At 56.2% G+C, this 16539-nt stretch overlaps 1 protein-coding gene across 2 annotated transcripts; it reads left to right on the top strand.

The window, feature by feature from the left end:
• The first annotated feature begins 9543 nt into the window (after positions 1-9543).
• RIMOC1 (RAB7A interacting MON1-CCZ1 complex subunit 1) lies at positions 9544-15813 on the top strand. 2 transcript variants are annotated; one of them, XM_077281409.1, is made up of 6 exons: positions 9544-9666; positions 9954-12841; positions 13627-13752; positions 14419-14547; positions 15074-15188; positions 15397-15813. In XM_077281409.1, exons 1-6 carry the CDS (start codon positions 9576-9578, stop codon positions 15657-15659), a joined length of 3612 nt encoding a protein of 1203 aa, XP_077137524.1. In that variant the 5' UTR covers positions 9544-9575; the 3' UTR covers positions 15660-15813. The 2 variants fall into 2 exon arrangements, 1 of the variants encoding a protein (XP_077137524.1); XR_013220950.1 differs by lacking the exon at positions 15397-15813 and having other exon boundaries at positions 13627-13768.
• The last annotated feature ends 726 nt before the right edge of the window (positions 15814-16539 follow it).

Here is a 16539-nt window from a genome sequence, read left to right as displayed (position 1 = left end):
GTGTAGGGGCAGTGATACCAGTAAAGGACCAGTGACTCCAGTGTAGGGGCAGTGATACCAGTACAGGACCAGTGACAACAGTGTAGGGGCAGTGATACTAGTACAGGACCAGTGACACCAGTCTTTGGGTTGTGACAGCAGTACAGGACCAGTGACACCAGTGTAGGGGCAGTGATACCAGTACAGGACCAGTGACTCCAGTGTAGGGGCCGTGATACCAGTACAGGACCAGTGACTCCAGTGTAGAGGCAGTGATACCAGTACAGGACCAGTGACACCAGTGTAGGGCAGTGATACCAGTACAGGACCAGTGACACCAGTGTAGGGGCAGTGATACCAGTACAGGACCAGTGACACCAGTGTAGAGGCAGTGATACCTGTACAGGACCAATGACACCAGTGTAGGGGCAGTGATACCAGTACAGGACCAGTGACACCAGTGTAGGGGCAGTGATACCAGTACAGGACCAGTGAAATCAGTGTAGAGGCAGTGATACCTGTACAGGACCAATGACACCAGTGTAGGGGCAGTGATACCAGTACAGGACCAGTGACACCAGTGTAGGGGCAGTGATACCAGAACAGGACCAATGACACCAGTGTAGGGGCAGTGATACCAGTACAGGACCCATGACACCAGTGTAGGGGCAGTGATACCAGTACAGGACCAGTGACTCCAGTGTAGGGGCAGTGATACCAGTACAGGACCAGTGACACCAGTGTAGGGGCAGTGATACCAGTACAGGACCTGGGACACCAGTGTAGGGGCAGTGACACCAGTACAGGACCAGTGACTCCAGTGTAGGGCAGTGATACCAGTACAGGACCAGTGACACCAGTGTAGGACCAGTGACACCAGTGTAGGGCAGTGATACCAGTACAGGACCAGTGACACCAGTGTAGGGGCAGTGATACCAGTACAGGACCAGTGACACCAGTTTAGGGGCAGTGACACCAGTGTAGGGCAGTGATACCAGTACAGGACCAGTGACACCAGTGTAGGGCAGTGATATCAGTACAGGACCAGTGACAACAGTGTAGGGGCAGTGATACCAGTACAGGACCAGTGACAACAGTGTAGGGGCAGTGATACCAGTACAGGACCAGTGACACCAGTCTTTGGGTAGTGACAGCAGTACAGGACCAGTGACACCAGTGTAGGGGCAGTGATACCAGTACAGGACCAGTGACACCAGTGTAGGGGCAGTGATACCAGTACAGGACCAGTGACACCAGTCTTTGGGTAGTGACAGCAGTACAGGACCAGTGACACCAGTCTTTGGGTAGTGATACCAGTACAGGACCAGTGACACCAGTGTAGGGGCAGTGATACCAGTACAGGACCAGTGACACCAGTGTAGGGCAGTGATACCAGTACAGGACCAGTGACTCCAGTCTTTGGGTAGTGACAGCAGTACAGGACCAGTGACACCAGTGTAGGGCAGTGATACCAGTACAGGACCAGTGACTCCAGTGTAGGGGCAGTGATACCAGTACAGGACCAGTGACACCAGTGTAGGGCAGTGATACCAGTACAGGACCAGTGACTCCAGTGTAGGGGCAGTGATACCAGTACAGGACCAGTGACACCAGTGTAGGGCAGTGATACCAGTACAGGACCAGGGACACCAGTGTAGGGCAGTGACACCAGTGTAGGGGCAGTGATACCAGTACAGGACCAGTGACACCAGTGTAGGGCAGTGATACCAGTACAGGACCAGTGACACCAGTGTAGGGCAGTGATACCAGTACAGGACCAGGGACACCAATGTAGGGCAGTGACACCAGTGTAGGGGCAGTGATACCAGTACAGGACCAGTGACACCAGTGTAGGGGCAGTGATACCAGTACAGGACCAGTGACTCCAGTGTAGGGCAGTGATACCAGTACAGGACCAGTGACACCACTGTAGGGGCAGTGATACCAGTACAGGACCAGTGACTCCAGTGTAGGGCAGTGATACCAGTACAGGACCAGTGACACCAGTGTAGGACCAGTGACACCAGTGTAGGACCAGTGACACCAGTGTAGGGCAGTGATACCAGTACAGGACCAGTGACACCAGTGTAGGGCAGTGACACCAGTACAGGACCAGTGACACCAGTGTAGGGCAGTGACACCAGTACAGGACCAGTGACACCAGTGTAGGGCAGTGACACCAGTGTAGGGCAGTGATACCAGTACAGGACCAGTGACACCAGTGTAGGGCAGTGACACCAGTACAGGACCAGTGACACCAGTGTAGGGGCAGTGATACCAGTACAGGACCAGTGACACCAGTCTTTGGGTAGTGACAGCAGTACAGGACCAGTGACACCAGTGTAGGGCAGTGACACCAGTGTAGGGCAGTGATACCAGTACAGGACCAGTGACACCAGTGTAGGGCAGTGACACCAGTACAGGACCAGTGACACCAGTGTAGGGGCAGTGATACCAGTACAGGACCAGTGACACCAGTGTAGGGGCAGTGATACCAGTACAGGACCAGTGACTCCAGTGTAGGGCAGTGATACCAGTACAGGACCAGTGACACCACTGTAGGGGCAGTGATACCAGTACAGGACCAGTGACTCCAGTGTAGGGCAGTGATACCAGTACAGGACCAGTGACACCAGTGTAGGACCAGTGACACCAGTGTAGGACCAGTGACACCAGTGTAGGGCAGTGATACCAGTACAGGACCAGTGACACCAGTGTAGGGCAGTGACACCAGTACAGGACCAGTGACACCAGTGTAGGGCAGTGACACCAGTACAGGACCAGTGACACCAGTGTAGGGCAGTGATACCAGTACAGGACCAGTGACACCAGTGTAGGGCAGTGATACCAGTACAGGACCAGTGACACCAGTGTAGGGCAGTGACTCCAGTACAGGACCAGTGACACCAGTGTAGGGCAGTGACACCAGTGTAGGGGCAGTGATACCAGTACAGGACCAGGGACACCAGTGTAGGGCAGTGACACCAGTGTAGGGGCAGTGATACCAGTACAGGACCAGTGACACCAGTGTAGGGGCAGTGATACCAGTACAGGACCAGTGACTCCAGTGTAGGGCAGTGATACCAGTACAGGACCAGTGACACCACTGTAGGGGCAGTGATACCAGTACAGGACCAGTGACTCCAGTGTAGGGCAGTGATACCAGTACAGGACCAGTGACACCACTGTAGGGGCAGTGATACCAGTACAGGACCAGTGACTCCAGTGTAGGGCAGTGATACCAGTACAGGACCAGTGACACCAGTGTAGGGCAGTGATACCAGTACAGGACCAGGGACACCAGTGTAGGGCAGTGACACCAGTGTAGGGGCAGTGATACCAGTACAGGACCAGTGACACCAGTGTAGGGGCAGTGATACCAGTACAGGACCAGTGACTCCAGTGTAGGGCAGTGATACCAGTACAGGACCAGTGACTCCAGTGTAGGGCAGTGATACCAGTACAGGACCAGTGACACCAGTGTAGGACCAGTGACACCAGTGTAGGACCAGTGACACCAGTGTAGGGCAGTGATACCAGTACAGGACCAGTGACACCAGTGTAGGGGCAGTGACACCAGTACAGGACCAGTGACACCAGTGTAGGGCAGTGATACCAGTACAGGACCAGTGACACCAGTGTAGGACCAGTGACACCAGTGTAGGACCAGTGACACCAGTGTAGGGCAGTGACACCAGTACAGGACCAGTGACACCAGTGTAGGGCAGTGACACCAGTGTAGGGCAGTGATACCAGTACAGGACCAGTGACACCAGTGTAGGGCAGTGACACCAGTACAGGACCAGTGACACCAGTGTAGGGCAGTGACACCAGTACAGGACCAGTGACACCAGTGTAGGGCAGTGACACCAGTGTAGGGCAGTGACACCAGTACAGGACCAGGGACACCAGTGTAGGGGCAGTGACACCAGTACAGGACCAGCGACACCAGTGTAGGGCAGTGACACCAGTGTAGGGCAGTGATACCAGTACAGGACCAGTGACACCAGTGTAGGGCAGTGACACCAGTGTAGGGCAGTGACACCAGTACAGGACCAGGGACACCAGTGTAGGGGCAGTGACACCAGTACAGGACCAGTGACACCAGTGTAGGGCAGTGACACCAGTACAGGACCAGGGACACCAGTGTAGGGCAGTGACACCAGTACAGGACCAGTGACACCAGTGTAGGGCAGTGACACCAGTGTAGGGCAGTGACACCAGTACAGGACCAGTGACACCAGTGTAGGGGCAGTGACACCAGTGTAGGGGCAGTGATACCAGTACAGGACCAGTGACACCAGTGTAGGGGCAGTGATACCAGTACAGGACCAGTGACACCAGTCTTTGGGTAGTGACAGCAGTACAGGACCAGTGACACCAGTCTTTGGGTAGTGATACCAGTACAGGACCAGTGACACCAGTGTAGGGGCAGTGATACCAGTACAGGACCAGTGACACCAGTGTAGGGCAGTGATACCAGTACAGGACCAGTGACTCCAGTCTTTGGGTAGTGACAGCAGTACAGGACCAGTGACACCAGTGTAGGGCAGTGATACCAGTACAGGACCAGTGACTCCAGTGTAGGGGCAGTGATACCAGTACAGGACCAGTGACACCAGTGTAGGGCAGTGATACCAGTACAGGACCAGTGACTCCAGTGTAGGGGCAGTGATACCAGTACAGGACCAGTGACACCAGTGTAGGGCAGTGATACCAGTACAGGACCAGGGACACCAGTTTAGGGCAGTGACACCAGTGTAGGGGCAGTGATACCAGTACAGGACCAGTGACACCAGTGTAGGGCAGTGATACCAGTACAGGACCAGTGACACCAGTGTAGGGCAGTGATACCAGTACAGGACCAGGGACACCAATGTAGGGCAGTGACACCAGTGTAGGGGCAGTGATACCAGTACAGGACCAGTGACACCAGTGTAGGGGCAGTGATACCAGTACAGGACCAGTGACTCCAGTGTAGGGCAGTGATACCAGTACAGGACCAGTGACACCAGTGTAGGACCAGTGACACCAGTGTAGGACCAGTGACACCAGTGTAGGGCAGTGATACCAGTACAGGACCAGTGACACCAGTGTAGGGCAGTGACACCAGTACAGGACCAGTGACACCAGTGTAGGGCAGTGACACCAGTACAGGACCAGTGACACCAGTGTAGGGCAGTGACACCAGTGTAGGGCAGTGATACCAGTACAGGACCAGTGACACCAGTGTAGGGCAGTGACACCAGTACAGGACCAGTGACACCAGTGTAGGGGCAGTGATACCAGTACAGGACCAGTGACACCAGTCTTTGGGTAGTGACAGCAGTACAGGACCAGTGACACCAGTGTAGGGCAGTGACACCAGTGTAGGGCAGTGATACCAGTACAGGACCAGTGACACCAGTGTAGGGCAGTGACACCAGTACAGGACCAGTGACACCAGTGTAGGGGCAGTGATACCAGTACAGGACCAGTGACACCAGTGTAGGGGCAGTGATACCAGTACAGGACCAGTGACTCCAGTGTAGGGCAGTGATACCAGTACAGGACCATTGACACCACTGTAGGGGCAGTGATACCAGTACAGGACCAGTGACTCCAGTGTAGGGCAGTGATACCAGTACAGGACCAGTGACACCAGTGTAGGACCAGTGACACCAGTGTAGGACCAGTGACACCAGTGTAGGGCAGTGATACCAGTACAGGACCAGTGACACCAGTGTAGGGCAGTGACACCAGTACAGGACCAGTGACACCAGTGTAGGGCAGTGACACCAGTACAGGACCAGTGACACCAGTGTAGGGCAGTGATACCAGTACAGGACCAGTGACACCAGTGTAGGGCAGTGATACCAGTACAGGACCAGTGACACCAGTGTAGGGCAGTGACTCCAGTACAGGACCAGTGACACCAGTGTAGGGCAGTGACACCAGTGTAGGGGCAGTGATACCAGTACAGGACCAGGGACACCAGTGTAGGGCAGTGACACCAGTGTAGGGGCAGTGATACCAGTACAGGACCAGTGACACCAGTGTAGGGGCAGTGATACCAGTACAGGACCAGTGACTCCAGTGTAGGGCAGTGATACCAGTACAGGACCAGTGACACCACTGTAGGGGCAGTGATACCAGTACAGGACCAGTGACTCCAGTGTAGGGCAGTGATACCAGTACAGGACCAGTGACACCACTGTAGGGGCAGTGATACCAGTACAGGACCAGTGACTCCAGTGTAGGGCAGTGATACCAGTACAGGACCAGTGACACCAGTGTAGGGCAGTGATACCAGTACAGGACCAGGGACACCAGTGTAGGGCAGTGACACCAGTGTAGGGGCAGTGATACCAGTACAGGACCAGTGACACCAGTGTAGGGGCAGTGATACCAGTACAGGACCAGTGACTCCAGTGTAGGGCAGTGATACCAGTACAGGACCAGTGACTCCAGTGTAGGGCAGTGATACCAGTACAGGACCAGTGACACCAGTGTAGGACCAGTGTCACCAGTGTAGGACCAGTGACACCAGTGTAGGGCAGTGTTACCAGTACAGGACCAGTGACACCAGTGTAGGGGCAGTGACACCAGTACAGGACCAGTGACACCAGTGTAGGGCAGTGATACCAGTACAGGACCAGTGACACCAGTGTAGGACCAGTGACACCAGTGTAGGACCAGTGACACCAGTGTAGGGCAGTGACACCAGTACAGGACCAGTGACACCAGTGTAGGGCAGTGACACCAGTGTAGGGCAGTGATACCAGTACAGGACCAGTGACACCAGTGTAGGGCAGTGACACCAGTACAGGACCAGTGACACCAGTGTAGGGCAGTGACACCAGTACAGGACCAGTGACACCAGTGTAGGGCAGTGACACCAGTGTAGGGCAGTGACACCAGTACAGGACCAGGGACACCAGTGTAGGGGCAGTGACACCAGTACAGGACCAGTGACACCAGTGTAGGGCAGTGACACCAGTGTAGGGCAGTGATACCAGTACAGGACCAGTGACACCAGTGTAGGGCAGTGACACCAGTGTAGGGCAGTGACACCAGTACAGGACCAGGGACACCAGTGTAGGGGCAGTGACACCAGTACAGGACCAGTGACACCAGTGTAGGGCAGTGACACCAGTACAGGACCAGGGACACCAGTACAGGACCAGGGACACCAGTGTAGGGCAGTGACACCAGTACAGGACCAGTGACACCAGTGTAGGGCAGTGACACCAGTGTAGGGCAGTGACACCAGTACAGGACCAGTGACACCAGTGTAGGGGCAGTGACACCAGTGTAGGGGCAGTGATACCAGTACAGGACCAGTGACACCAGTGTAGGGGCAGTGATACCAGTACAGGACCAGTGACACCAGTCTTTGGGTAGTGACAGCAGTACAGGACCAGTGACACCAGTCTTTGGGTAGTGATACCAGTACAGGACCAGTGACACCAGTGTAGGGGCAGTGATACCAGTACAGGACCAGTGACACCAGTGTAGGGCAGTGATACCAGTACAGGACCAGTGACTCCAGTCTTTGGGTAGTGACAGCAGTACAGGACCAGTGACACCAGTGTAGGGCAGTGATACCAGTACAGGACCAGTGACTCCAGTGTAGGGGCAGTGATACCAGTACAGGACCAGTGACACCAGTGTAGGGCAGTGATACCAGTACAGGACCAGTGACTCCAGTGTAGGGGCAGTGATACCAGTACAGGACCAGTGACACCAGTGTAGGGCAGTGATACCAGTACAGGACCAGGGACACCAGTGTAGGGCAGTGACACCAGTGTAGGGGCAGTGATACCAGTACAGGACCAGTGACACCAGTGTAGGGCAGTGATACCAGTACAGGACCAGTGACACCAGTGTAGGGCAGTGATACCAGTACAGGACCAGGGACACCAATGTAGGGCAGTGACACCAGTGTAGGGGCAGTGATACCAGTACAGGACCAGTGACACCAGTGTAGGGGCAGTGATACCAGTACAGGACCAGTGACTCCAGTGTAGGGCAGTGATACCAGTACAGGACCAGTGACACCACTGTAGGGGCAGTGATACCAGTACAGGACCAGTGACTCCAGTGTAGGGCAGTGATACCAGTACAGGACCAGTGACACCAGTGTAGGACCAGTGACACCAGTGTAGGACCAGTGACACCAGTGTAGGGCAGTGATACCAGTACAGGACCAGTGACACCAGTGTAGGGCAGTGACACCAGTACAGGACCAGTGACACCAGTGTAGGGCAGTGACACCAGTACAGGACCAGTGACACCAGTGTAGGGCAGTGACACCAGTGTAGGGCAGTGATACCAGTACAGGACCAGTGACACCAGTGTAGGGCAGTGACACCAGTACAGGACCAGTGACACCAGTGTAGGGGCAGTGATACCAGTACAGGACCAGTGACACCAGTCTTTGGGTAGTGACAGCAGTACAGGACCAGTGACACCAGTGTAGGGCAGTGATACCAGTACAGGACCAGTGACACCAGTGTAGGGCAGTGATACCAGTACAGGACCAGTGACTCCAGTGTAGGGGCAGTGATACCAGTACAGGACCAGTGACACCAGTGTAGGGGCAGTGATACCAGTACAGGACCAGTGACACCAGTGTAGGGCAGTGATACCAGTACAGGACCAGGGACACCAGTGTAGGGCAGTGACACCAGTGTAGGGGCAGTGATACCAGTACAGGACCAGTGACACCAGTGTAGGGCAGTGATACCAGTACAGGACCAGGGACACCAGTGTAGGGCAGTGACACCAGTGTAGGGGCAGTGATACCAGTACAGGACCAGTGACACCAGTGTAGGGCAGTGATACCAGTACAGGACCAGTGACACCAGTGTAGGGCAGTGATACAAGTACAGGACCAGGGACACCAGTGTAGGGCAGTGACACCAGTGTAGGGGCAGTGATACCAGTACAGGACCAGTGACACCAGTGTAGGGCAGTGATACCAGTACAGGACCAGTGACACCACTGTAGGGGCAGTGATACCAGTACAGGACCAGTGACTCCAGTGTAGGGCAGTGATACCAGTACAGGACCAGTGACTCCAGTGTAGGGCAGTGATACCAGTACAGGACCAGTGACACCACTGTAGGGGCAGTGATACCAGTACAGGACCAGTGACTCCAGTGTAGGGCAGTGATACCAGTACAGGACCAGTGACACCAGTGTAGGACCAGTGACACCAGTGTAGGACCAGTGACACCAGTGTAGGGCAGTGATACCAGTACAGGACCAGTGACACCAGTGTAGGGCAGTGACACCAGTGTAGGGCAGTGACACCAGTACAGGACCAGTGACACCAGTGTAGGGGCAGTGACACCAGTGTAGGGGCAGTGATACCAGTACAGGACCAGTGACACCAGTGTAGGGCAGTGACACCAGTGTAGGGCAGTGACTCCAGTACAGGACCAGTGACACCAGTGTAGGGCAGTGATACCAGTACAGGACCAGGGACACTGCTGAGCTCCTGTTGTCACGTTGTGTTGCTGGATTCGGAGCTTCCTCTTTATTTACTCCTGATAACCCCGCCCGTCTCGTCATGTGACTCTCTTGTCTGGTCATGTGACCGTGCTGTCACCATGGCGTCCTCCTGCTGCTGCCCGGAGTACAGGGGCAGAGTGTGGCGGCTACAGCGGAGGCTGGAGAGACTGCAGGACGGGGGAGGAGACGGTGAGACCCCGGAGCTGTGAGACCCCGGAGCTGTGCCAGTGCCTGAGGGGCGGGAGGCCGGAATGACAGAGGTTACTGCGGGAGGTCGTGTTATTCCCAGCGCTATACCCGCCTGCATCACCTGACCTCTGTGCTACTTGGGGGACTACAAGTCCCAGCAGCTGGTTATTTGTGTGCAGCTCACAGGGGGTCCTCAGGGTAGAGGGGCTGTGATTGAGGAGTCAGACCCGGTAGGGTGGGCCGCCTGGTGTCCTATATGTCATGGCTTCTGTGTTTTCCCCCTTTAGATGTCACTTTATTGAAAGCCATCGCTGCACTGCAGAAACTAAGCGACTGGTGCAAGGAGACGTCACTGACAACGGACCATGCGGAGTGCTCGGCACTGACAACGGACCATGCGGAGTGCCCGGCGCTGACAACAGACCATGCGGAGTGCTCGGCGCTGACAACTGACCATGCGGAGTGCTCGGCGCTGACAACAGACCATGCGGAGTGCTCGGCGCTGACAACTGACCATGCGGAGTGCTCGGCGCTGACAACTGACCATGCGGAGTGCCCGGCGCTGACAACAGACCATGCGGAGTGCCCGGCGCTGACAACTGACCATGCGGAGTGCCCGGCGCTGACAACTGACCATGCGGAGTGCCCGGCGCTGACAACTGACCATGCGGAGTGCTCGGCGCTGACAACTGACCATGCGGAGTGCTCGGCGCTGACAACTGACCATGCGGAGTGCTCGGCGCTGACAACTGACCATGCGGAGTGCCCGGCGCTGACAACAGACCATGCGGAGTGCCCGGCGCTGACAACAGACCATGCGGAGTGCCCGGCGCTGACAACTGACCATGCGGAGTGCCCGGCGCTGACAACTGACCATGCGGAGTGCCCGGCGCTGACAACAGACCATGCGGAGTGCTCGGCGCTGACAACTGACCATGCGGAGTGCTCGGCGCTGACAACTGACCATGCGGAGTGCTCGGCGCTGACAACTGACCATGCGGAGTGCTCGGCGCTGACAACAGACCATGCGGAGTGCTCGGCGCTGACAACAGACCATGCGGAGTGCTCGGCGCTGACAACAGACCATGCGGAGTGCTCGGCGCTGAATGTGGACCGTACGGAGTGCCCGGCACTGACAACGGACCATGCGGAGTGCCCGGCGCTGACAGCTGACCATGCGGAGTGCTCGGCGCTGACAACAGACCATGCGGAGTGCTCGGCGCTGACAACAGACCATGCGGAGTGCTCGGCGCTGACAACTGACCATGCGGAGTGCTCGGCGCTGACAACTGACCATGCGGAGTGCTTGGCGCTGACAACAGACCATGCGGAGTGCTTGGCGCTGACAACAGACCATGCGGAGTGCTCAGCGCTGACAACTGACCATGCGGAGTGCTCGGCGCTGACAACAGACCATGCGGAGTGCTCGGCGCTGACAACTGACCATGCGGAGTGCCCGGCGCTGAATGTGGACCGTACGGAGTGCCCGGCACTGACAACGGACCATGCGGAGTGCCCGGCGCTGACAGCTGACCATGCGGAGTGCTCGGCGCTGACAACAGACCATGCGGAGTGCTCGGCGCTGACAACAGACCATGCGGAGTGCTCGGCACTGACAACTGACCATGCGGAGTGCCCGGCGCTGAATGTGGACCGTACGGAGTGCCCGGCGCTGACAACGGACCATGCGGAGTGCTCGGCGCTGACAACAGAGCATGAGGAGTGCTCGGCGCTGACAACTGACCATGCGGAGTGCTCGGCGCTGACAACAGACCATGCGGAGTGCTCGGCGCTGACAACAGACCATGCGGAGTGCTCGGCGCTGACAACAGACCATGCGGAGTGCTCGGCGCTGACAACAGACCATGCGGAGTGCTCGGCGCTGACAACAGACCATGCGGAGTGCTCGGCGCTGACAACAGACAATGCGGAGTGCTCGGCGCTGACAACTGACCATGCGGAGTGCTCGGCGCTGACAACTGACCATGCGGAGTGCTTGGCGCTGACAACAGACCATGCGGAGTGCTTGGCGCTGACAACAGACCATGCGGAGTGCTCAGCGCTGACAACTGACCATGCGGAGTGCTCGGCGCTGACAACAGACCATGCGGAGTGCTCGGCGCTGACAACTGACCATGCGGAGTGCCCGGCGCTGAATGTGGACCGTACGGAGTGCCCGGCACTGACAACGGACCATGCGGAGTGCCCGGCGCTGACAGCTGACCATGCGGAGTGCTCGGCGCTGACAACAGACCATGCGGAGTGCTTGGCGCTGACAACAGACCATGCGGAGTGCTTGGCGCTGACAACAGACCATGCGGAGTGCTCAGCGCTGACAACTGACCATGCGGAGTGCTTGGCGCTGACAACTGACCATGCGGAGTGCTCGGCGCTGACAACTGACCATGCGGAGTGCTTGGCGCTGACAACTGACCATGCGGAGTGCCCGGCGCTGAATGTGGACCGTACGGAGTGCCCGGCACTGACAACGGACCATGCGGAGTGCCCGGCGCTGACAGCTGACCATGCGGAGTGCTCGGCGCTGACAACAGACCATGCGGAGTGCTCGGCGCTGACAACAGACCATGCGGAGTGCTCGGCACTGACAACTGACCATGCGGAGTGCCCGGCGCTGAATGTGGACCGTATGGAGTGCCCGGCGCTGACAACGGACCATGCGGAGTGCTCGGCGCTGACAACAGAGCATGAGGAGTGCTCGGCGCTGACAACTGACCATGCGGAGTGCTCGGCGCTGACAACTGACCATGCGGAGTGCTCGGCGCTGACAACTGACCATGCGGATTGCTCGGCGCTGACAACTGACCATGCGGAGTGCCCGGCGCTGAATGTGGACCGTACGGAGTGCCCGGCACTGACAACGGACCATGCGGAGTGCCCGGCGCTGAATGCGGACCGTACGGAGTGCCTGGCGCAGAACGTGGACCGTGCAGAGTGCCCAGCATTAAAGGTGGAGTGCCAGGTCCTGAATGTGGACTGTACGGTGTGCCCTGCGCAGAACGCGGACCATGCAGAGTGCCCGGCGCAGAACGCGGACCATGCAGAGTGCCCTGCGCAGAACGAGGACCATGCAGAGTGCCCTGCGCAGAACGCGGACCATGTGGAGTGCCCGGCGCTGAATGTGGACCTTGCAGAATTCCTGGCACTGTATACCCAGGTAGTGTAAAGGGGAACCCAGGACGGAGAGCGATAACCTGGGGGGGACAGACAAGAGGCTAGAAATTTTTGGAAGCTCCGATCTGAAAAATGTAACATTTCTGGACTTATTCTGCCGCATGTGAACAGACCCTTAGTCTGTGTGTTACTGCAGCAGAGGGACGGCCGTGTGTGTGACTGCAGCGGAGGGGCAGCCGTGTGTGTGACTGCAGCGGAGGGGAGGCCGTGTGTGTGACTGCAGCGGAGGGGCGGCCGTGTATGTGACTGCAGCGGAGGGGCGGCCGTGTGTGTGACTGCAGCGGAGGGGCGGCCTTGTGTGTGACTGCAGCGGAGGGGCGGCCGTGTGTGTGACTGCAGCGGAGGGGCGGCCGTGTGTGTGACTGCAGCGGAGGGGCGGCCGTGTGTGTGACTGCAGCGGAGGGGCGGCCGTGTGTGTGACTGCAGCGGAGGGGCGGCCGTGTGTGTGACTGCAGCGGAGGGGCGGCCGTGTGTGTGACTGCAGCGGAGGGGCGGCCGTGTGTGTGACTGCAGCGGAGGGGCGGCCTTGTGTGACTGCAGCGGAGGGGCGGCCGTGTGTGTGACTGCAGCGGAGGGGCGGCCGTGTGTGTGACTGCAGCGGAGGGGCGGCCTTGTGTGTGACTGCAGCGGAGGGGTGGCCGTGTGTGTGACTGCAGCGGAGGGGCGGCCTTGTGTGACTGCAGCGGAGGGGCGGCCGTGTGTGTGACTGCAGCGGAGGGGCGGTCGTGTGACGCCATCATGGCGCTGATTCTTGCCCTTTCCTTCCAGGCGTTATTAGATGTCACTTACTGTGAGGAGAGCCGTCTGGTGGAGGCCGAGTTCCCCGGAGACGATTCCCTGCAGCCAGTCAGAGAGCTGGTGCAGCTGCTGTCGGAGCCGGAGAGCCTCTCGCAGGTCATCACTTGTGCAGGTTTTCCAATTATACACATTATCTAAGCGCTGTGATCTGGGGTCTGCACCGTGGTGGTTATGATGGGAGTTGTAGTCTTCCAACAGCGACAAAGATTAATCCATAGCCCTGCACTAGAGAAGTCGGAGACTAAACTGCAGTTCCAGGCACGGCAACTGTCGGATGTGTGGCGCTGTGACTCCTTCATTTGGCCGCTATGACATTGATTGTCTACAATAAGGAAAGACTCTCAGTTTTCTTTTCCTGTAAGAACGCTTTACAAAGTTTCTCCTGTTCTTCCACATTGGATGCGAGCGTGATTGGCGGTTATCAGAAGGGACTGGAACCCAACGGCCCCTATAAATATATGTGCAAGCGTAAGACGAATCATCACTCCTTTATTAAGAATATTAGTGGCAGCAATGCGAAAGTCATGTAGAAAGGAGGGAGCGGTGCGACATCACAGGAGACCCCCGAAATTCACCTTCCCTCTCCCCCAGCTGCCTCCAGCCAAATATGGAGGGGAGCAGATGGCGCTGTAGTCTCTTCCCGGCCGCGCAGACATGACGATCCGGAACAGACGTTGGCTGCTTGCCTTTAATTAGTCATTTATTATTTGTCCTGTATCTGAGGTCATGCTGTGACTGAAGAATGAATTATTCTTTCTGCAGGACGTCGTTCTTGATATAGAAGTTCAGGAATGTCTGCACTGGAGGCGAGGCGCGCTGCTGTACATGTACTGCCACACCGTGGGCGAGAGGGAGCGATGGGAGCTGAGACATCCAGGAACCTTTCACCAGGTATCGTTACCCGGGGACTTTGGGTGTGACGGGTCAGGACACCACAGAGCGCGATCCGTGCAAGGGAATCAGGTCGCATTCACATTAAGACCTGCAGGATACCAGGGTAACAAGATGCAAATAGCCGTGGAAAGATGATTTCTTTGTGAAATATGATTGTGCGGTCCGACTGTCTACAAGCGGCTATGGGTATAACCACTCACTATGACGGCTCATCCATGTAACCTCCTTGATCATCTGGGCTGCTGGGTAGCTGTAGACTGAGCTGGGTAGGCACTGTAATAATGGCAGAGAATAGAACTAGTCTGCTATATTATTTCTAATCTCAAACCGTATTTAAAAATATATTCTTAAGGTTGTAATTGTTAGTGGCAGCAGCGTACACTCGTGGTTCCTGCGTCCCCCAATGACAGCTGACAGAGGTTTTAGCATAAAATGTATGACTTAAGGCCTTTTCTGATGTTCACTTCCCTTTTAAGGAATAGCTTTGATAATACTAAAACTTTTTCTTGTTACTCCTAATCAGTGTCTTCAAGATGGTGTCCATTACCTGCTGAAAATGCTCCAGATGCGGAGTCCTGTCCAGCTGGATGACCAGGTTTTATTTCGGGATATTAACACTGCAGCTCTGCTGGAGAAAGGTAAAGGGGCTGACACAGGACAGCAGTGACTCTAAAAGCGCTGGCTGATTCCACACAGTGCAGATTACAGAAACTGAGTAATGACCGCTGCGTGTGAACACAGCTAGCAGTACGTGCACAGTCCTCATGTGGGTCCAGATGGTGTAAGGGGCACTGACGTCTGAGCCCTGGCAGTGACTGTGTGTCTTGTCTTCCATGTGACGTGCAGGGGTCTTCAGTGACGTCCACGTTCTAGCTCTGATGTACTGCGGGGAGATGTGTTACTGGGCGCAGCGATACTGCAGGGACGCGGAGCAGACGTCACAGCGCAGAGCCGATCCTGAGCCTCCAAGTCAAGATCTTCCATTCAGAGACATCGGGGAGAAGGTTCTGGACACTTATGTGGGTGTTTGTGAGGGGCCCCTGCGGGGACAAGGATGGAGCACAGATAACGCCAGGAAGATCCTGCAGTATCTCAAGTTGGACTTATAAATGGACCTAACCCTGCACACCATCAGCGCTGGAAACACATTGTACCCACCGTCATGTATCCGACACTGTCCTGTACAGCTGCTCACCACTGACTGTAATGGATGATAACCACACTGCTCGGTTTTTTAATTAAAACCTGAATAAATACAGAAAACTTATTGTGCTTCTCCCTCTTCTGGAGTCACTTTTCTGCGATTGGTCTCAAAAGTAAAATAAAATTGCTGTTTGTGGTACAATCACTACCGTATTCTATGGGTATATGGGGTATCTAGATAGAGGTAGCACCTCTGGTGGAGTGCTTGCCGTGTCCTTTTTGGACAGCTCTTCCATCTTTGGTCCTCATCTGATGCTCAACTCTCACCTGTACCTCCAAGTAGCTGCTAGCATGCGGCAGCGGGTACACCCCAGAACACCGCCTCGGCAGGTGGGCCAAACCAGGTGAGGGTAGCTGTTGGGTTTCTTTGAGACCTACAGTGATTTTCAAGGGTTTGCCTACCCTTGCATGTGAAGACTGGATATGGCAGACTGTGCAGAAGAAACCAAGATTCAACGGACAGACAAGCGATTTCCAGCACAGCGTTGTGGAGCGCTGAGAGGGCGCAGCGAGGCACATGTAGGACACTGCTGGCCATCCACTGCACCCTGACCTATCTCCAGTTGTCTCGCCTAGTTCTTACCACTGGGGCGCGATAGGTACGGGCGAGAGAGTGAGGTTGACGACTGCGCAACTCTTCCTCACTTTAATCCAAGTCAAGCGCAAGTCATGACTTCAACCACTGCGTATCAAAAGTCCTGTGGCTATGGGAGAGTGGCAAAGCAGCAGGTGTGGAGTCACTGGAAGCTGTAGTCACGAACCTGCACGCAGGCGGCCCAGGCCATA

This window comes from Ranitomeya variabilis, chromosome 1, assembly GCF_051348905.1.
Source record: "Ranitomeya variabilis isolate aRanVar5 chromosome 1, aRanVar5.hap1, whole genome shotgun sequence".
In the NCBI taxonomy this organism is placed as follows: Eukaryota; Metazoa; Chordata; class Amphibia; order Anura; family Dendrobatidae; genus Ranitomeya; species Ranitomeya variabilis.
This window is presented reverse-complemented; position numbering and strand designations above follow the sequence as displayed.